The sequence below is a fragment of the Apodemus sylvaticus genome, chromosome 1, assembly GCF_947179515.1.
Source record: "Apodemus sylvaticus chromosome 1, mApoSyl1.1, whole genome shotgun sequence".
Classification (NCBI taxonomy): domain Eukaryota; kingdom Metazoa; phylum Chordata; class Mammalia; order Rodentia; family Muridae; genus Apodemus; species Apodemus sylvaticus.
The window spans coordinates 77149152-77171922 of NC_067472.1; the positions used below are offsets into that span (position 1 = coordinate 77149152).

A 22771-nucleotide genomic window follows, 5' to 3' on the forward strand; every position below is an offset into this window, starting at 1 on the left:
CGAGGTTATTAATGCTTTGAAAGCTAGCATCTAAGAACAAAATATTGCAAAATACACATCTGCTATGCCTTAGGTCATTACAAACATCTGTGTTAAATATTCGTTTATACTAACTACATGAGTGTTTTGGTTGAGAAAATGCCCTGAGTCCCTTCTACTGGGAATCTTAAAAGCTGGCCCTTTCAACAGTCTCTCCTCCTATCTTTATACCAAATAAGGAAATCAGAAAATAACATTTTAACTGTCAAAGGAAGGAGAAAGGAAACATGAATATGGATGTGTTGATGTAAGAACAGGGGACAGGCAGTTCTAATGAGTGATAGCTAGTGAGACAATTAAATGTTTTATTTTATAAGCTTTGCTCACGGTGATCAACAGGTCAACAGAACAGTAACTAAGACAACTATCTTTGTTTTTATTTCCTTCATTTGCTTTTATCTCAACTTGGAGGGGGGTTTACTTGGGCCTGCTATCCCTTAGCTTCTTATCAGAAAATCCAAAGAACTCTGAGAGCTGAATATTTATTTTTGAAATTTATTAAAAATTCATCTTGCTGGGCGTGGTAGCACACGCCTATAATCCTAGCACTTGGGAGGCAGAGGAAGGTGGATTTCTGAGTTCAAGGCCAGCCTGGTCTACAGAGTGAGTTCCAGGACAGCCAGGACTACACAGAGAAACCCTGTCTTGAAAAACCAAAAACCAAAAACAAAAACAAAAAAAAAATCATCTCATAGGGACTGGAGAGATGATTCAGCCATTAATTCAGCCATTAAGAGCAGTTCCAAAGGACCCAGCTTTAATTCCAAGTACCTACATGGCTGTTGGGACACTCTAGTCCCAGAGGATCCAACACCTTCTTCCAGTCTCCAAGGGTGCCATACATTCATATGGAACACAGAATACAAGCAGGCAAAACAACCATACACATAAAAATTCCCAATTAAAGAGTGCATTTATAAGCTATGCCCTGAGAATACATGACATCCATCATTTATTATTTAGCATAAATATTTATTTATGAGTATTTAGTATAAATACTCATCTGATTATTCAGGAAATATTAACATCTTGTGGGATAAGGCTTTAGATTCATTTAGGGGCATAGATAATTATATGGAATAAACTTTCTGATATCTTTTGAAAGAGAAATACCCTCCATTAGCTCATGTATTTGAGCTTAGACCCCAGTTGGTGGCACTGCTTGGGAAGGTTCTGGACGCTCTGGAAGGTGGAGACTACTGGATGAAGTATGCCACTGGGGTGGGCCCTGAGGTCTTACAGCCTTGCTCCATTCCTGCTCTCTCTCTCTCTCTCTTCCATCCTCACTCTCCTGGGTGAGGATGAAATGGGATCAGTCAGCTTCCTTGCACCTACTCAAATGCTTTACTTGTCTGTTGCTATACCTTTCCCAACATGATGGACTGTGGCTCAGAAATCATAGCCACTATCAGACCTTTTCTCTTCTAATTTGCTTCCCTTATAGTATTTTATTACAGTAATAGAAAAACAACTAGTACACACTCTGCATGTATATGTGTGTATGTGTGTGTGTGTGTGTGTGTGTGTGTGTGTCTGTGTGTTCTGAGGGTAGAGGTGACAGACAGACAGACAGACAGACAGACAGACAGACAGACTAGTTTACTCCCTGTGTAGCCCTGACTTGTCTGTTACTTGCTATATAGATTAAGCTGGACTTGAATTCACAGAGATCCACTTGTCATTGCCTCTCAAATGCTGGGATTAAATATGGGTGCCACCATGTCTGGCTAACTAATACACTTTTTTTCCCCTAGCACATCTTTGATATTACATGCAAGTCTGTGCACAAAACCAACTAAAAACAGAACTGTAAAAAATACGGATAAAAACGTTCAGATAAGAATTACAAATCTACGGAAGAAAGGATAAATTCTCTGAACTACCTTAACCAAAGGTAGAATCTTCTAGAATCTTCTATATTTTAGAAAAGACAAGTATAGATTACTGTACTTGGTATATTAAGCTAAAAGTCATTCCTACCAGAAAATAGTGTAAAGAAAATGATTTCTTGGGAATCCTTCCAGTCATAAACTATTCTGTCTGGACACTATCCTTGGATGTTAATGCTAGGACTGTCTTCCCTTTCCAGCAGACTATAAGTTCTCTAAAGTGTATGATAGGCCCTTATTACAGTTCTGATTATTTTTTAAAAAATTTCACTACCATAAACTCCCACAGTGTTTTTATTCTTCTTACAAGTTATATTTTACAACCAAGATTAAAAGCTGATGTTACTGAAGAAGAGGAAAACAAATGGTTTTACTTTCAATTTTGTTATCTATATCCATTCTGAGATAAAATTTTAAACAGCTTCCTGATGGGAAAGTGGAAAGCATTGCTGCTCTCTATTACAGCAATGAGATACAGCACATGTGATATGCAGGTGGGGAACAGAAGCCTTTGACGCTTTAAGGGTATTTTTTCAAAATGCATAATGCATGTCTTCCCAATTTTTGAGCCCTAAAGTTCACCCATAACCATATACATATATATTTTTTCAAATGATACTCTATATTGGAAAACAGTATGGCAATTCTCAAAAAAAGTTAAGCAGAATTACCAAAGGGAAATGAAAACCTATGTATATCAAAAGCTTGTATAGTACAAACTGTTTACCACAGCATTATACATAATTGTTTAAAAATGGAAACAACTCAAATATTCATCAACTGATAGAAAGTTAAAAAAAAAGCACACTCACACAGTGAAATATTATTTGACAACAATAAGGAATAAAGTATTGATAAATACTACCACAAGTAAACTGGCAGGCAAATAAGCCACACCCATCTCAGTTAAAACACAACTGAGGTAGAAATTTAAATTCTAATACTAGAATCTATAATAAAACCATTTCTGCTCCAGTTACAGAAGAGAACCGGGCTGCAGCAAACCGAGGAGGCCAACCTGACAAACAGCGGGAGGGATCACTGTGCTGGGTAGGATAACAGCAGTGGGTCACACAGAACAGTAAACAGGCTTCAAATCAGAGGGGCGTGCTGCAGTAGAAGACATGCGCCAGTTCCACCTAACAAGTGCGTATGTGTGCACCCATGAATGACAGTAGGCCTTAAGGGAAAGCTCCTTTAATTGAGTTTACGTGAACAGAAGGAAGGAGGAGATGACAGATTTAAATTAATATTAGAAGATTAGAAGAAATTTTATGATTATCAGCATAGGTATCCTTGCCTCTCCTGCTATTCACTGTTGCAAAGTTCCTTTATTGTAATATAAAATAAAAGTAAAAGGGAAAAAGGCTTGATAATAATTTCTAAAATAGTCACCCAAGGAATGGAAATACTTTCTCTATAGTTCCGCAGTGGTTTGAATGAAAACCATCCTCAATAAGTTCTGACATTTGAATACTTGATCCCAGTTGTTGGTGGTGTTTTGGGGAGGGTTAGGCTATGTGGCTAGGGCAAGCTTTGAGATTTCAGATCTATGCCATCCCGTGTGTACGCTAGTTCTGTGGTGGTGTAAAGAGCTCTTAGCTTCTGTTCAAGCCGACGTTTGCCAGTCACTGCATTTGGACTCTTATCCCTCTGGGACCATAAGTCCAAATAAACTCTTTCAGTTGCCTTGGTCATGGTATTTTAGGACAGCAACAAAAAGTGTTACCCTTTCCCTTAATTTGCACAGGTCATAACGTATATTCCATCCCTAGCATGAAGCATAATCTTTGGTGACCTTAATAAACACACTATAGTTAAAACAACCTGATCATTCTAAAAATACTCAGTCATGCTGGGTATATGGCTCGGTGATGACGGCGCCTATGGTACAACCCCGAGGGCCTAGATTTGTGTCCTCAGTAGCCATGTAGGAAGCCATGGATGGAGGCATGCGCCTGTAAGCCCACCCCAAGAAGATAGAAAAGGGAGATCCCTAGAACGCACTGGCCACACAACAGTCTAGCCGACCTGTGAGCACCAGGTTCAGTGAAAAATTGTCTCAAGAAAACAAATGCTAAGCTAGTCATGGTAGCACATGCCTTTAATCCAAGCACTCAGAAGGCAGAAGCAGGAGGACCTCTGTGAGTTCAAGGCCAGCCTGGTCTATGTAGGGAGTTCCAGGGTCGCTGGGGATACATACTGAGGCCCTGTCTCAAACCCTCTACACCCCACCCCCAAACGAAAACAAGGAAAGTAAGTGGTAGAGGATGATACATGATGTTGACCTGTCCTCCATATGTGCACACGCAAGCACTTTCACAAGCATATGCACGCACACACTCACACACTCCCCTCTTCCATACACATGCACATGTCTTGAGAGAGGCCTCATTTTCATGTTATTTAAAGATATCTGTCCCTCGACCCTTAAAGCAGCTCTGCTTCTGTCTTATACACTGCAATTCACAGGTCCTGAAGGGTCTGCTGCTAACACAAGGTTTGAAGACACATACTACATGTCTGCTATCACATTGTCTTTGTGACAGTACCCTTGATGTCACCTTACCTCCAGCTCAAGCTCCTGAGGTTCCATTTCAGAAAGTGACAATACAGCAATCTTGGTGACTTTACAGACCTCATGGTCTCCTGGGAGTTTGCCCACCAATGCTTTCTGCCGAATTAAAATAAGCCACCATGGAAGATCTGAAAGAGAAACTCTAATAAATCGATGGTGTTCATGGAGTGCTGCTGATCCAGGGTAAAGGGCCCAACAGTAACAAAATGTAAAATGCACAATAAAGACACCAAAAGTCCCTAAACACAAGATGTCCAGGATCACTCAGAGCAATGTAAGCTGGAGTGCAAACACTTGTGGCTAGGCCATGGGCAAACAAGAACTCTCACACAGCAGTGCTGGCAGGATACCCATGGACACAACTGGAGAAACAACTTATGATGCCCATAAAAATTAAAGTATTTTATGATAAGATGATTCGTACATGTAGTAAGTGGAAAGCTTGGGTGTGTTACTAATGTACGTAATATAATATAGCTGTGCTACACTGTGAGATGCATCCAATGACATGGTTCTATAAAATTATAATGGATCTGGGAAATTCCCACTGCCTAGTATGCCAGGCATTTTGATTTGATCTAATCATGTTTGTAGTAATGAGGAATTCTGGTATAAACAAACCTACTATGTTGTTTATAGTATAAAAGTATAATATACAATTATATTCAGACCATAAAACTTAATAGAATATACACAATATATTATATTTGCCACTGATTTATCATGGAATATTTACTTTGGAGCAATGATTCTCAGCATATGGGTTGAGACCCCTTTGGCAAACCTCTATCTCCAAAAATATTTATATTATGACTCATAACAATAGCAAAATTACAACTATAAAGTAGCAATGGAAATTTTATGGTTGAGGTCGCCACAACATGAAGAACTGTATTAAAGAGTCATAGCATTAGAAAGATTGAGAATCACACTTTGGGGGGATGGTGCTGAGTGCAGGACTCTACCCATCAGAGAACCACTCTGACTGAGCTGCATCACCAATCGTACCTACCATTGTTTTAAATTTATTCACACACCTGCTTCTGTTACAGAAGACTTGGGCTCAGTTCCCAGCACCTACATGACAGCTTGTCTGTAACTCTAGTTGCTAGGGTTCTGAGACCCCTTCTGTCTTCCACAGGCACCAGGCACACATCTGGCACACACATGTGCACAGACACACACAGACACACAGACATATACACACATATGTAGGCAAAACACACACATAAAACAAAATAATCTAAACAAAATGAAACAAAAGTTAATTAAGTTTGCTATACAACATTACATCAAGATTACACTAGCAGGACCTCATACATCACACTTCTATATCATATTTATCACAACTCTGGCCTGATTAGGAGTCTTTGTCAAGCAATTTGATTTATATCAAGAGGCTGGTCTTTTAATAATGGTCCTATAATGATGAAGTCACTTCATAACCTGCTTATGAAACATCCCAACTATTAAGCAACACATACTGCATTATGACAATTTAAGATATATTTTATTAAACCAAAGCACAAAAAACCACAATAGTCCCTCTTCACCAGTAGCTTTACTTTCTGTAGTTTTAGTCCCTTGTGGTCAACTCTGGTCTAAAAGCATCAAATGGGAAATTTCAGAACTGAACAATTAGAATATTTTCAATCATAGGTAATGAAGTTGGGCATGGGTGGCCAGCTGCTCAGGAGGCTAAGGCAGGAGGATTGGGAGGTCAAGGCCAGCCTTGACATCTCAGCAAAGGAAGGCCCCAGAGGCCTGGAGAGATGGCCGAGCAGTTAAGAACACGTACAGCTCTTGTAGAGACTCAGTTACTAATAATACCTGCTTGGCAGCTAATGACCATCTATAACTCCAGTTTCCAGTGATCTAACCCTGCTTCTGGCCTCAGGCACTGGAGGGATCTAGCAGGCCAGAGCATTGCAAACAGGTTTTTTCTTTTACCTTCTCCTCCATTCCCTCTGCTTTGCTGAACTGTTAGGTTACATTCCTAAAGCTACCCACCAAGGTCTAATCCCTTATTTGGCCACTTCCTCCCCCTGGACACTGGATACTACCAAGGTACAGCTATCAAAGTACTGAAGTCCAGCAATCAAAAGCCCTCTTTGTCATACTTAATTAATATGCCCAATCAAAATTAACCCACTCATCCTAACACAGGGTTCCCCATTTTCCCTTTATCAACTGTCACTGTGCTATGGGCCACATGGCTGTCTCCTCTCTCTCCAGAGGCAGTCCTTTGTCCCTCCCAGACAAATATTCTTTCCCCCTCCCCTGTTCCATCCCCCTCGCCCTCATCCTATTATCTCCTGTCTTTGTCTCTTATTCCCTGCCCTTTGTCCTTTTGGGGCAAATAAATCTTTGTGCTGAGAATTTGGTCTTGGGTGTCTTGTGCCAATTCTGTTCTTTCAAGTGCTACAAGCACACAGTGGACAGACACACATGCAGGCAAGACACACATAGAAAGTAAAAATAATATAAATCTTTTTTTTAATTAAGTAAGGACCAGTAAGGTGGCTCAGTGGGTAAAATTACTTGCCATGAAAGTCTGACAATCTGAGTTTGATTCCCAGACTCCATGGTGGAAAAACGAATGTTGGCCTCTAACTTCTACACATCCTGTGGCACACACACACACATTCTCTCTCTCTTTCTCCCCTAACACACACACACACACACACACACATCTTTCTCCCCTAACACACACACACACACACACACACACACACACACATCTTTCTCCCCTAACACACACACACACACCAAACCAAATCAAACATATCATACACAAATAAAATGATAAATTTAAAACAAAAAGTAGAAAAAAGCTGGAATATAGCTCAGTGGCAGAAAATTGCCTAGCAAGTAAAAAGTCCCAGGTTCGATTCCTAGCACTTCAAAATAAATTTTAAAAATTGCATGCCATTCTTACTAGTACAACACAGTCACATGCCATCACACTGTTTCACCACCAAAGCCCCTTTGCTCACTGTGCCCATGCTGTATATGCTCCCTGCCATTAGTCTGGTAGTACTCAGCTGGATTATCAGACTGACTAGCACAGCGTCAGTGCAGTTCCAGTAGCCGTACATAGTACCCTAATGCCGTTACAGCGTCGTTTGCCATTCACCTTACTTCATCTCATTACTGTTAATCTCTTATTAAGCTCAATTTGAAGATTCAGACTTTCAAGGTATTACAATTAGAAAAAAATACAGCCATGAACTGTTTATGATGGGGCTATGTTCTGAGAAGTGTGCTGTTAAGTGATTTTGTGTGAGAACATTTAGGATGTACTTCCAAAGACAACTATAATGCCAATAGGTCATACATGTTCTTACTGGACTACTGTGGCATCTTACTGTTGACCAAAATGTTACTGTTGACTGTAGCTGGTCTTTGCTACTTGGTGGGTTCTTCTTTTCCTACCCTTTATCTATCCCCTGCCCCATCACTAGGCGATAAAGAAAGACAGAGGGGAAGAGAGAGACCTATGAATCTAATTTCTTTCCTTTAGTTTCTCCTTTGATCACAACTACTAACAAACCTTAAACACTCCCTCCAACCCCCACCAAACAAACCCCCACCACCATCCCTGCCTATCAGGGCCCTGACATTCATATAACCTCTGAAAATTTTACAGAATTTCAAACGTCACACAACCAGCTGCAGCTGGCAAAACCATGTCTCTGCTAGAGTGAGAGGCGAACCACAGTCAGCTGCTACGGAGTCCAAAGCAGCCCCATACCACACCTGGGATTAAAATGAAAACATTCTTATAATCTTTTTAAAGAAATAAAATTCCAGATTTTTCACCACAGTTAACAACACATGCCTGTGCACATGCAATATGGTACTATGTGCTATTTCAAGCATCTACTGGGTACACAGCATACCCCCCTCCAGAGACAAAAGGAGATACTGAACCCCCCACACTTCTAAGAAGAAAGAAGTAATAAGATCATATGCATATGTAGATTCATATATACAAAAGCAAGAGGAGAATTAAGGCAGAAGTCAATGTAAAAGGGAAAACAGAAGTGAAGTCGAAAGGGGCTTAAGGGACTGGGGCAGAAAAGGGAAGTGTTGGTGTAGGGACATGTAGGGACATGGCTCAGAGGACATGGGTGTGCTTCCCAGCACACACAGAGTGGCTCGTAACCATCTGTAACTCCCTCTTCTGGCCATCTCGGGCACCAGGCACGCAGATGGTGCATAAACATATCCATCATATCCACAAACAAAATACCCACATACATCAAATAATAAGATAGTAAAAATGAAGAGGCGGAGGAAGAGGAAAGGAGGGTAACAGTTCAGAGCACATTCTTAAAAATGAATGGTCTCTGAGTCTAGTTCCAGTTCTTAGAACAACAAAAATGCTTCAGTCACCCAGAATGTGAGGGAACTCAACACAAGATGCAAGGGGCACAAACCACTCTATGGCAAGTTGAAGACGTAATCACATTTAGGACACAGAAAAAAGACGACCTAGAATTGGAGTTACAGCTGATTATGAGCCACCATGTGAGTTCTGGGAATGAACCTAGGTCCTCTGAAAGAGCAAGTGCTCTTAATTGCTATGCTGTCTCTCCAGCCCCAATATATCCTTTCTTTTTTTTTTTTTTTAAGATTTGAACATTATAGATAAAACTAACATTCTCTTGATTGCCTCTGACCATCATCTCGTACTCTACGGAAAGTCTTGACTTGACTCCAGCCTCTACTTTGTTAGTCTCTCATGTGAGAACCCCAGAGAGAGAGAAAATGGTTACCATTTCTCAGCCTTAGCCCTTCAAATTTTGCTTGAGGGCTTAAACAGTGTAACAATTACTTATTTCATAGGCACCACTCAACTGCTTGTTTAGATGCTTCCCAATTTCTCTTTCCACATAACCAACCCTGTAATAACAAGGGTGAAATGCTGACCAGGAATATTTGCTGTTTCTCACATGCTTGCTTATATTGATGGCCTAGTTCTGCAGGCTAGACTCCTGAGGCCAGTTACCCCTCCCTAAAAACAGAGCACAGCCCTGCCTTAACACTCACACAGTGTGTGGCTTTGAGGACCAGCCACACATGGAAGTTACATTTGCATCACAGTAATCCAAAGACGGGGTAGAAATCAGTTATTCTTATATAGCATAAGATTTAAATACAAAGATCCAAATTATTATTGCTAATACAATCTTGTTGAGAGAAGGTTTCACAAAGCCCACACAGGCCTGGAATACGCCATGAAGAATGACTTGAACTCCTGATCCTCCTGCCTCCACCTCTCAAGTGCTGGGAGTGGAGATGAGAGCCACCAAAGCCAGCCACAGTCTCAAATTCCTGAAGGGCTTCTGTAGTTTATATCTCAGATACCTACAGAAAGAGCTCTGCATTTTACCAGTGATTTCAGAGAATGAAAATATACTGGTAAAGGGGGGAAAAAAAGATTAAAAATCTATTCACCTTTCCTTTGTTCTCTGTGAAGTTAAGAATAAGAACATTTCCATGCTTCTCTGTCATTTCAAACTGACATCTCAGGGAAGAAATGTGAGCCAGATGACTAACTGCTCTTACGGTCCTTGGAGGCTGCTGCTCAGATGCACCTTTTTTTTTTCAGTGCTGAAGATCTAACCCAGGACCTTGTGCACGAGAACCAAGCCACTGAACTACAACCCAACCCAACTACAGCTTTTAATTATCCTTCTAGTGACATGCTCACCCTATGTATTTTGAAATGTTCTCTTTTTATGCTTCTTGCCTTAAATCTACTTTGATAGTAACAGCTATATCAGTTTTTATTAGGTTAATTTGTGTCCTTTTTTCCCTTCTTTGAGACAGGTCTTCACTGTGCAGCCCTGGCTAGCCTGGAACTCACTATTGTAAGAAACATTTTTTCAATGACAAGTCGTTAGTTGGCAAGGACTCATATTTCCTAACCCTTCCTCTTCCCCTTTGTGGATCAGAAAATCAAGACAAACTGTGAAGTCACGCTTCCTCCAATGGAATGAGACAAAGACTGCCTAACTATGTCAGACACAAAAGACAGGATCCATCTTGGCCAAGTGTGCTTGCTGGACTACGTGGGACTTGGTGCATAGATTTTTTCAGGAAGAGTTGCCTGGCCGAGCTAATTTTCTTTGTTCATGTGTCACGTGTGCCATGCTGAGATTATTACTTGCTTCTACCACTGTGTAGACCAGGCTGGCCTAGAATTCCAGAGAACTGCTTACCTCTGCCTCTGCCTCCTGAGCACTGAGATTAAAGGTGGCAGTTTCTTTGTCACAACTCTTTACTTTCTGCCTTTATGGTATTTATCTTGCAAGCAGCATGTAAATGGATTTTGGTTTTCCAGTATTACAAAGTCTTTGGTTTTCTATGAAATGCCACCGTAATGTGTCTAGAATAAGTCCATCATCTCTTCCTTCTGTCACCCATTCCAAGTATGCCTTTTACTTTCTTAGCTTCTCTTAACTATTATCACCCCATTTTCCTACTGATAGCTTTTACAATCTTTATTATTATTATTATTAATCTTATTATTGCTTGCCCTTATACGGTAGGAAATGAACCTTAATCTATTAAATCTAAAAGTAAGTTAGAGTCTTTATCAGTTCCTAGAGAATGAAAGAATAATCTTGGAATAGAAACCTTTTAAAATTCTCTTTGTGTTGCATCTTCATCTTCTCCTCTTCCTCTTTCTTCTTGTTAAATTCTGTAATGTTGTTGTTATTGTTTTGTTAATTCTACATTAAATTTAAACTCCATATGAAGTCAAATTCATTTACATTTAGCAACTACTATCCTATAAACCTTCACTCCTTCCTATACCCCACACTTCCAGGAGCACTCATTTCTTTTGTGACTGGAGAACTTTCTTTTATGCTATATTGCTAGGGATTGAACCCATGGCCTTGCACACATGATGTTAGCTTTCTATCTCTGAGCTACACCTCTATAGACCCTGAAGAACTCTACTATTTCTTTTTTTGTTTGTTTGTTTGTTTTTGTTTTTTTGTTTTTTTTTTTGGATTTGGTTTTTCCAAGACAGGGTTTCTCTGTGTAGCCCTGGCTGTCCTGGAACTCACTCTGTAGACCAGGTTGGCCTCGAACTCAGAAATCCTCCTGCCTCTGCCTCCCAGAGTGCTGGAATTACAGGCGTGCACCACCACCACCCGGCTTAACATTTCTTTTAATTCGAAGACATACTACTGACATATATTTTAGTTTTTGACTATTTAATACTGTCTTTCTTTTCCAAAATAGTAGGGTGGGATAAAAGCAGAACAGTAATACAGGGAAATGAAGAGGACACATGAAGGGGAAAGAAGTTTGGCCAAAGCTCCTGGCCGCTGAGAAGCAAGAATTTCAGCACAGTTACCCACAGTTGGTGTGAAAGCTTCTGACAGAGATAAAATTGCTTATGTATTTTTTTCCTTCTGAATGTTTTGGTGCCTGTGTACATATGGAGTGATAACAATAATATAAAAAGAAGATGCTAACTCAGGAACAAACCACACCTAGGCCTGTATGACTCTCAAGTGTGGCCTTTCTCCTTTCCTAGACATTTTCTGAGAACTTCACAAACAAATCTGAACCTTTTGTTTGTAGTAAAGACATCCTAACTTCTCTGCAGCCCCAAGACCTAGGATTTACCTTTTCAGCTGTGACCTCATCTAAAGTGCATCATACTGAAAAGAAAAGAACCCTTAGCAAGCCTCCCAAATGTGACTTCAGAAGCCATGAAAGCAATTGTGACTATCTCACAGGCTCTCAATCCTGCCTCTCTTGAGAAGTCCACACCAAACAGGCCTGGATCATGTACTCTCTTTAGCACCTCTGTTTCCTACTAACCCTGTGTTTAAATCTACTTAAATCTCCTCTTCAAACTCTAACTCTGCATCATACTGGCTTCTGTTCCAAAGTAAAGAAGTTAGGGAGACGGCAAGCACGAGGCCCACACATAAAAGCTGGGCAAAGGGTCGGAAATATGGCTCCGTCAACATACATGTTCCAAGCCTGTTCGATACACCTAACTCACAATTAACTTTACAGACTGGGCTGGCATAATGGCTGTCCTGTAATCCCAAAGCTTGGGAGGCACAGACCTAGGACAAAATGGTCAGCTAGACTACCTAAGTTCAGCAAGAGACCTTTCTTCAGTAAGGAAAGTGGATAGCAATCTAAGAAGACATCTAACCTCCATCTCCAACCTCCACAGGCACATATACACACTTGCACAGGTACCCGTCCACACAGACATCCAGAGTGCACATGGGGGGAGCCCCATGTGAACAACTCTCTGAAAAGAGCCCCTCAGGCTGTTATGGACAACAGTGGGGAGCTGTCGCAGGCAGCACTCCATCACTACTAACAATGGCACCCAGTTTTTTATTTTAGCTTTGTGTGACGAGCTGTTTTTGATGTTGCTTGTTTAATTGTTTGAGACAGGGTCTCACTGTGTAGCCCTGGCTGTTCTGGAACTCACTATGTAGACCAGGCTGGCCTCAAACTTACAGAGATCCACCTGCCTCTGCCTCTGTATACCACTATACCTGGCTATGTGATCCTTTGATTAATTTCAACTGAAATAAGTAATATCCTGATAAGTGGTACTTTTGTGAGTCTATGCTATCACAAGAAGAGATTAGCATTTAAAATGGCAGACCAGAGTGAGAGCCATATAATCGGCTAAGGGCTGGAGAAAACAAAGGAAAAGAGGAAGGGCTAGTGTGCCCTCTGGCTGACCCAACCCCGAGAGGCCTCCGGTTCTGTGGTTGGCCTTTGGGTCTGGACAGGTCAGGTAGTACTGGCTCCTCCAGGCTTCTGTATCTGGGCCTGCACTGGAAGCGCCTCAGAGGCTTTGCTGGTTCTCAGGCTTACAGATGGTAGGTCTGGGTTTCCACTTGACATCACAGTAAATCTTTCCTCTCTCTTCACTTCCCTACCTCTGCTTTGATTGTCTGGAGAGTCCTAGCTCACGCACACGCTAGACAATGAAACAGAGGCTGCTGTACCAAATCCCTAACTGTGGAGACAGCTTTGGGATGGGACTGGGTAACAGAGGGGCTGGAAGTTTGGAGGTACACGCTGGGAAAAGCCAACACTGTCATGAATGAACCCTTAAAGGTAATTCAAGTGACAGCTCTGAAACTAAACAGCTAAAGAGAAAGGCTCAGTCTTCTCAGAAGACCCAATGGCAATTCTAGGAAGTCCTAGATAGAAACACATTACTGGACAAAGATGAGGGGCCAGCTTTGTCACAGAGGGAAAGACTTTGAAGTGTGTTCACATTTTACTATTTCATAGAAGGCAGAACTGAAGAATAATGGAGCTGGATATTTAGATGAAGCTATTTCTAAGTAAAATGTCACTGCTAAATGACTCTTCTTGACTGATTATGGTAAAATTCAAGAAGACAAATATGACTCAAAGGCACAATTGTTAAGCAAAAATGGAAAAAAATCAGAAGCAGAACTTTTTTTTTAAAAGAATTGAATATTTCTCAACCCATCCATGCTTCAACTGTGAGAAAGGCAAAGGGACTCTGGAAAAAACATTACAGCCCAGCATCTGTGTGGCAAAGAAATTAGTACAGATGAGTAGATCCAGCTATCCTGGCAAGAAACCCATCAGCGTGTGGGGGAGGGGATGCCAGCTTTTGGGATTCTATAGAGCAAGCAGACATGTGATGAAAATGTGCACAGTTCTTCAAAGCAAGGCAAGAATGACTCCAAGATGGGTCTGACATCATGACACATCTCCTCAGGTTCCTGTGGATGACCCACTTTTACGGGGCCAGGTGGCTTTTGTGTAAAGCCAGGTGGACATGGACACTCAGCATCCAAGGCCATGGTCCTTCCTGAGTAGGAAGAAAGCTGGGGCAGGTCCTCCACTTCAGTAGATCTGCGAAGTCAAATTTGATTACTAGAGTTGTCATTTTTTAAACTTTTCTTAAAATCTTTCTTAGTGTGTGTGTGTGTGTGTGTGTGTGTGTGTGTGTGTGTGTGTCTGTGTTGGAGGATAACTTGTAAAAGTCAGCTCGCTCTTCCCATGTGGTATCCTAGGATCAAATTAAAATCATCAGGCTTGGGGAAACCTCCTCTGCCCTTGGAGCCATCTTGTCAATCCATAAACTTTTCCTCTCAGTGCCCAGAGAACTCACAGAAGGAAACAACTGAAGCTCAAGGAGAACGAGTGGCAAGTAGAGTGTGCAGGAGGCAAGCCGCCGCTCTGCCATCAGAGGAGAGCGAGGCTGTGTGCACGGGGGCCATGGGTCACGTTCAGCTTCGCTCTACAGCGGAGGAGGAGCCATCTGCATCCAGGAGACCAGAGTTCACATCAGCCAAGAAATGGATGAGACGTTCAGCACCCTGGCTAGACACCCGGGGAACAGGAGGGACAGGAGAAAACAAACAAACAAACAAACAAACAAACAAACCAAGCTGACCACAACTGTCCACTAGACTAGCAACTAGCTGCTGTCTTCTAGAACAGAGCTACTGACAGCATGGGCTAACTAAGCCCAGCCAAACTCGGACTTCACATTTTCTTAGGTGCATTAAGAGGACAGCCAGCAAGATCTGGTTGTTCCCCACAGTGTGTTCAGAGAAGGGACTCCAGTCATCGGCTCGGAAGCAGCTGCTTTTCCTTGCTGAGCCATTTCAAAACTGGCCCAAAACTCTTTTAAAATTAACCAGGATCCTACTTACTGGTAAAAAAAGAAAAAAAAAACTTACATGTGGATGAAATAAATAATTCTGAGATCCCTGTGAAAAAGAAAATGAATTAAGAAGCTTTATTTGAAGAACATTTTACATCATTTATATTCTGTAGACATTATACATATATAATGCTAATAGTTTAAGGAAAATATTCCACAGGAACTTGAGTCTAAGGAGTAATGACCTATAAATATCAAAATACAATTGTTTGGATTTTTGTTTTTGTTTACTGTGCCACACAGGTGGAGCTTGGGGCAATGTGTGTGCCAACTAAGCACATGTTCTCCACTGAGCTGTATTCTGGTTGGTTTTGTTTGCTTATAGTTATTTATGTATGTATGTATGTATATATGTAGGCATGTATGTATTTATCTATTGATTCATTAGTGTGAGTATATAATGATCCCCTGGAACTAGAGTTAATAATGGTTGTTTGCTGCCATGTGGGTACTGGGAACTGAGCCTGGGTTCTCTGTGAGAGCACCGCATACTCTTAACTAACATGACATATCCTCATTGGGTTTTTACCATTGTTACCATTTGTTTGTTTGTTTGTTTTTGAGACAGTGTCTCCCAATGTAGCTCTAACTGTCTTGACACTCGCTAGGCAGACCAAGCTGGCCTCTAATTCAGAGATCTACCCACCTATGCCTCCTGGGTGCTAAAATTAAAGGTGTGTATCACCACCCCCAACCCCTATCTTTTAGTTAAAATGAATCAGGATCTAGGGAGATGGTTCAATGAATAAAGGTCCTTGCCACCAAACCTCATGACCTGAGTTCAATACCCTAGGACCCACATGGTAGAAACGAAGTGCCAGCCCCCACAGGTGTCCTGACATCCACACAATTCAAATGCCCACACAACAGGGGAAGGGATGGCTCTGTTTTGAGTCAAGGTCTCTGTGTACCACCACCCCCCACACTGGCTTGGAATTCACTCGATTATGTAGCACAGGCTAGCCTTGAACTCATGATCCTCTTGCCTCTATATCCCAATTGCCGAAATTATAGGTTTTTGCCATAACACCCAGCTTTAATGGGTCTGAGATCCTTTGTTGAGATATAAATTATATACCATAAAACTTGCCCACTTAGGAAATGACCAGACGATTCAACAGATTAAGGCATCTGCCACCAAGCCTGACAACAGGAGTCCCAGAACCCACTCACATAGGCATGTGCATGCACTCTCTCTCTCTCTCTCTCTCTCTCTCTCTCTCTCTCTCTCTCTCACACACACACACACACACATATAAACACACACACACATATAAACACACACACACACACACACAAAAAACATATGTCTAATTTAGGAATTAGTCAATTAGATGTAAAAATAAAAGCAAAAGCATAAGAATTTTAAATTTAACTCTGTACCCCATTTTTTAATAGGGTTGTTTGGTTTTCTGGAGTCTAACTTCTTGAGTTCTTTATATATATTGGATATTAGCCCTCTATCTGATGTAGGATTGGTGAAGATCTTTTCCCAATTTGTTGGTTGCCAATTTGTCCTCTTGATGGTGTCCTTTGCCTTACAGAAACTTTGTAATTTTATGAGGTCCCATTTGTCAATTCTTGCTCTTAGAGCATACGCTATTGGTGTTCTGTTCAGAAACTTTCTCCCTGTACCGATGTCCTCAAGGGTCTTCCCCAGTTTCTTTTCTATTAGCTTCAGAGTGTCTGGCTTTATGTGGAGGTCCTTGATCCATTTGGATTTGAGCTTAGTACAAGGAGACAAGGATGGATCAATTCGCATTCTTCTGCATGCTGACCTCCAGTTGAACCAGCACCATTTGTTGAAAAGGCTATCTTTTTTCCATTGGATGTTTTCAGCCTCTTCCTGAAGAACTTTGGATGGCGGAGAAGCATCTTAAAAAATGTTCAACTTCATTAGTCATTAGGGAAATGCAAATCAAAACAACCCTAAGATTTCATCTTACACCAGTCAGAATGGCTAAGATTAAAAATTCAGGAGACAGCAGGTGTTGGAGAGGGTGTGGAGAAAGAGGAACACTCCTCCACTGCTGGTGGGGTTGCAAATTGGTACAACCACTCTGGAAATCAGTCTGGCGGTTCCTCCGAAAACTGGGCACCTCACTTCCAGAAGATCCTGCTATACCACTCCTGGGCATATACCCAGAAGACTCCCCACCATGTAATAAGGATACATGTTCTACTATGTTCATAGCAGCCCTATTTATAATTGCCAGATGCTGGAAAGAACCCAGGTATCCCTCAACAGAAGAGTGGATGCAAAAAATGTGGTATATCTACACAATGGAGTACTATTCAGCCATTAGAAACAATGAATTCATGAAATTCTTAGGCAAATGGATGGAGCTAGAGAATATCATACTAAGTGAGGTAACCCAGACTCAAAAGGTGAATCATGGTATGCACTCACTAATAAGTGGATATTAACCTAGAAAACTGGAATACCCAAAACATAATCCACACATCAAATGAGGTACAAGAAGAAAGGAGGAGTGGCCCCTGGTTCTGGAAAGACTCAGTGAAACAGTATTCAGCAAAACCAGAACGGGGAAGTGGGAAGGGGTAGGTGGGAGGACAGGGGAAGAGAAGGGGGCTTATGGGACTTGCGGGGAATGGGAGGGGAAATCATTTGAAATGTAAATAAATTATATCGAATAAAAAAAGAAAAGAAAACAAACAAAAAAAAAACAACAAAAAAAAAGAATTTTAAATTTAAAAATGAAAATAAATTGCCGGGCAGTGGTGGCTCACACCTTTAATCCCAGCACTTGGGAGGCAGAGGCAGGTGGATTTCTGAGATCGAGGTCAGCCTGGTCTACAGAGTAAGTTCCAGGACATCCAGGGCTACACAGAGAAACCCTGTTTCAAAAAAACAAAAAAAAATGTAAAAAAATTTTTAATTTAAAAATACAGCACTCGGGAGGCAGAAGGTAGTGGATCACTGTGAGTTTGAGGCCAGCCTCATCTACATACTGAGTTTCAGGCCAACCAAGAACACATAATGAGATCTAGTCTCAAGAAATAAACAGAAAACCAGCCACTTATAAATAGGTAATTCAATGATCTTAATAAATCCATAGTTGTGAAAGTTTCATCACAATCACAATCCAAATTTTTGGTTTGTTTTTAAGACAGGGTCTTATATAGTCCAAAGCAGTTGAACCTGCTTTGTAGAAGACCTTGAATTTCTGATCTTCCTCCCTGCCTCCCCAGTGCTGACACCACAGGCATGGGCTACCACAACCAGTTTTCCTACATGGTTTTAATAATGTGAATTGTCAGTAGATAATAAAAAATTTATTCCCACTTGATACACTGTGCTTAGACATAAAATTCATGTTCAAATTGGATTACTATGGTGGTTTAAGTAAGAATGTCCCCCCCTTCCCCCCCCCCTCATATATTTGAGTATTTGGTCTTCAGGGAGAGGCATTAGTTAAGAAGGATTAGAAGTGTAGCATTATTGGAGCATATGTGTCAATGGAGGTAGGTTTTGAGGTTTCAGAAACTGAAGCCACACCCAGTATCTCTCTCTGCCTGCTGCCTTGCTCCCCCATGATGAAAATGGACTAAACCTTTGAAATTATAAGCAAGCTCCAATGAAATGCTTTATTTTATAGGAGTTGCTATGGTTATAGTGTCTCTCACAGCAACAGAACACTGGCTAAGGTACATAGTATCTAAAGTGCTGCCCGAGGAGCCAGGCCTCCATAGGGCTGCGAACTCTGCACAGGCTCTCGGCTGTAACGCCCTTGAGGACAGGGCTTCTCAATGGCCTTACAGGCAAGTACTGAAACAATGCAAATGACAGTCTATTCAGTGTTAAAGCATATGAAATACTTCTGTCATTAGTCCTATAGCAAGGAAGCCCTTTATATAAAGAAGGCTATAGTCAGTTCAAAAATCATATGCTCAATATATTTTGCCTCTTAATGATTGAGATATATTCACCATTTCCAAACTAGGAAAACACAGATGGTGAGTACTATTTTAATGAATGAGATCTACGTGAGTGACTCTGTCTGTGACTGTTCAGTACTATGAGGAGTAATTCAATTACCAAAGAGATCTGCCAAATTAACCAAGACAATTTTCAAACTATTTCTGATATTTCATGCAATATGTATCTTTGCTAATGAATCTCTGTACTTTTTATATTTAGTTAGTTCTTAGCTTAGTTGAGCTTATCTTCAAGTTAAAGTGTATTTAACTTGAGCTTTTGTGACCCACTTTAAATCTCCAGCCTAAACAATCTTTTCTTTTTTTTTATTGAATATATTCTTCATTTACATTTCAAATGGTAAAACCTTTCCCGGTTCTCCCCCTCCCTGAAAACCCCCAACCCCTCCTCCCACCCCCTGCCTCCAAGTATATGCCCCCTCTACCCAACCCACTCCCACCTCCCCACCTCAATTTCCCTTAGTTGGGACATCTATTGAGCCTTCACAGGACCAAGGACCTCTCTTCCCACTGATGACCAACAAGGCATTCCTCTGCCACACTTGACTGAGACCATGTGTACTTCTTGGTTGATGGTTTAGTCCCTGGGAGTCCTGAGGCATCTGGGTGGCTGACATCATTGTTCTTCCCATGGGGCTGTAAACCCCTTCAGCTCCTCCAGTCTGCCTTCCAACTCCTCCATTGGGGACCCCACGTTCAGTCCAATGGTTGGCTCTATATGTGTAAGGCTCTGGCAGGGCCCCTCCAGAGACAATCATAACAGGCTCCTTTCGGTATGTACTTATTATTGTCCATAATAGTGTTGGGGTTTGGTGACTGTTTATAGGATGCATCCCCAGGTAGGACAGTCTCTGGGTGGCCTTTCCTTCAGTCTCTACTTCACACTTTGTCTCCATAATTGCTCCTGTGGGTATTTTGTTCCCTTTCTTAGAGGAACCAAAGCACCCCACCACCACTTCAGTCCTCCTTCTTCTTGAGCTTCCTGTGATGTGGTCTGTGAATTGTAACTTGTTTATTTTGAGCTTTTGGGCTAACATCCACTTATTAGTGAGTGCATACCATGTGTGCTCTTTTGTGACTGGGTTACCTCACTCAGGATGACACTTTCTAGTTCCATCCATTTGCCTTAGAATTTCATGAATTCATTGTTTTTAATAGCTGAATAGTACTCCATTATATAAATGTACCACAATTTCTGTATCCATTCCTCTGTTGAAGGACATCTGGGTTCTTTCCAGCTTCTGGCTATTATAAATAAGGCAGCTATGAACATAGTGGAGCATGTGTCCTTATTACATGTAGGAGCACGTTCTGGGTATATGCCACTATATACACCCAGGAGTGGTGTAGCTGGGTCCTCAGATAGTAGTACTATGTCTAATTGTCTAATTTTCTGAGGAACCACCAAACTGATTTCCAGAGTGGTTTTACCAGCCTGTAATCCCACCAACAATGAAGAAGTGTTCCTCTTTCCCCACATCCTCTCCAGCACCTGCTGTCCCTAGTTTTTCAACTTAGCCATTCTGACAGTTGTGAGGTAGAATCTCAGTGCTGTTTTGATTTGCATTTCCCTGATATCTAAGGATAGTGAACATTTCTTTAGGTGTAAAGCAATCTTTACATAGATGCTTGCATGAAGATAAAACTGTAGTCCAGTTCGTACACAGAAAATAAATGATAAAAATGTCCATCATGTGAGTTTTACAGCTGCTTACTCTGGCATGCACTCCTTGTTCCCTTGCCTCTTACCCCTCAACTGCCTTTCCACTAGCCTATGTCTTATACACTCATTTTTCTGATATTAAGTCATACATCACTTCCTCAAAGATGCCCTCCATCCTGGGTCCCAACTCGATCCAGTGAGGCACACGACACCCAAACCCTAGAAGCTTAAGTCTTAAGGACAAACAGTATGACTAGGTAGTTTAATATATATTACTACTTGATGTCTATGAGCCTAGACATTCCAAGTTTTGTTAATTCTACAGTCTCCAGTCCAACTATAGTCCTTAGCACACAGTAGGCACACCTTAAATATCTGATAAAACAATAAGCACCTACTGAAAATTTAAGAATAGCCTGTACACAGAGGCCAGGACACAGACACACCCAGTGGAACCGCAGCACTCCACAGCACTCCAGCCCCTATCTTTTTAGAGCTTATCATACATTAAGATGGCAGATAAATAAACAAGCCAACATATAAACAAATGAAACAATCAAAAGAATTACAGTAAGAATCTCACTATAGTTTTTACTTCTTTCTGGATACTACAATGAATAAAAGTATTTTGTTTTTAAGATTTGTTTTTAAATGTTTACTGATGTGTCTGGCTGGCTGTCAGGCTGTGTGAGTGAGTGTATACCTTGGGTGTGATAGTGGCCTAGGAGGCCAAAAGGAGGGCATCATATCCCCTGGAGCTGGAGTTCCAGGCAGTGGTGAGCGCCTGGTGTGGGTGCTGGGAACTTAGGTCCTCTGCAAGAACAGTTAGCGCTCTAAACGGCTAAGCTATCTCTCCATCCCCCAATAAAAATATTTTTCCTGGTGCTTTACCTTTTTCAATTCGGCAAGCAAACACACATTCCTTCTATATATTTTCTGTTCTTCTATCAGTAAATCTCAACTGCTCAACTCAAAGCCAGACTGTCAAACTGCCAGATACAGTACACTAAACCTTGACGATATGCTTGCCTGTACATATCAGAGGACGAACATTCAATGAGAAACAAGCAAACAGCTTACATAGATATCTTCTGGCCTCCAAGGCTAATAGGACAATTTTTAGAGGACCTTACCGAGTGAGAGATGAACAGCTGAGCTTGGTGGCATACACCTTCAATCTCAGCATTCAAGAGGCAGGAGTGGGTAAGAGCAACTCTATGAGTTCCAGGCCACCCAGGAATATATAATGAGACTTTGTTCTCCCCCACAGGAAAAAAAGCACAATTAAACATACTTTAAATTTTTTTCATATTTTACTACTAAAACCTTTTTTGCAGTCTCACAATAGTTTCTGGTGACTGACTAATTTCACCTCAGTATCAGTAAATATTAATTTGAGCAAACCATTCCAACTATACCTTTTCTTCCTCCAAAAAACTATGTACGTAGAAATTAGGTGGTTCTGTAGTAGGTCGCCTCTTAGGTTCTTTAAAGGAAAAATAAAAGAAAGCCAAGCAAAGAGGGCACAGCAGCACATGGCCACACAATGTCAGCACGCAGGAGGTGGAATCAAAATTACAAGCTCAACACCATCTTGTATGACACTTCCAAATCAGTTGAAAAACATAGCAAGAACAAACACAAACAACTGAAAGAAAAGATGGAAGGAAAAAAGAAGGGAGAAAACAAGAAAAAAATCAGTCATTCTTGGTGATTGCTATGATCAAGAACTGAGCCTGTCCAGCTGCTTTGGAGGCATGGCCACCCAGCACCTGAGGTTCACAGAATCCTGACCCAAGGTCATCATGTGATCTTTCAGGTCTAGTCTACCTCCTCCCTGTTTAGTCAGACACATTTGAAAAACATGTCACCACACAACAGAGACAATTGGGACTGGAGAGGATTCCCTGCAATGCTTTATA

The 22771-nt window shown here is 41.2% G+C and overlaps 1 protein-coding gene across 2 annotated transcripts in view; it reads right to left on the reverse strand.

The window, feature by feature from the left end:
- The window catches only part of Inpp5f (inositol polyphosphate-5-phosphatase F), a 95030-nt gene that overhangs the window by 39252 nt on the left and 33007 nt on the right, over positions 1 to 22771 (reverse strand). The window contains exons 3-4 of one of the 2 annotated variants that reach the window (XM_052197359.1): positions 15243 to 15272; positions 4498 to 4634 (exon numbers count right to left, since the gene is read on the reverse strand). In XM_052197359.1, the coding sequence (XP_052053319.1) occupies positions 4498 to 4634; positions 15243 to 15272 (167 nt within the window). The remainder of the gene's footprint in view (positions 1 to 4497; positions 4635 to 15242; positions 15273 to 22771) is intronic. The other variant, XM_052197369.1, reaches the window with a different exon arrangement.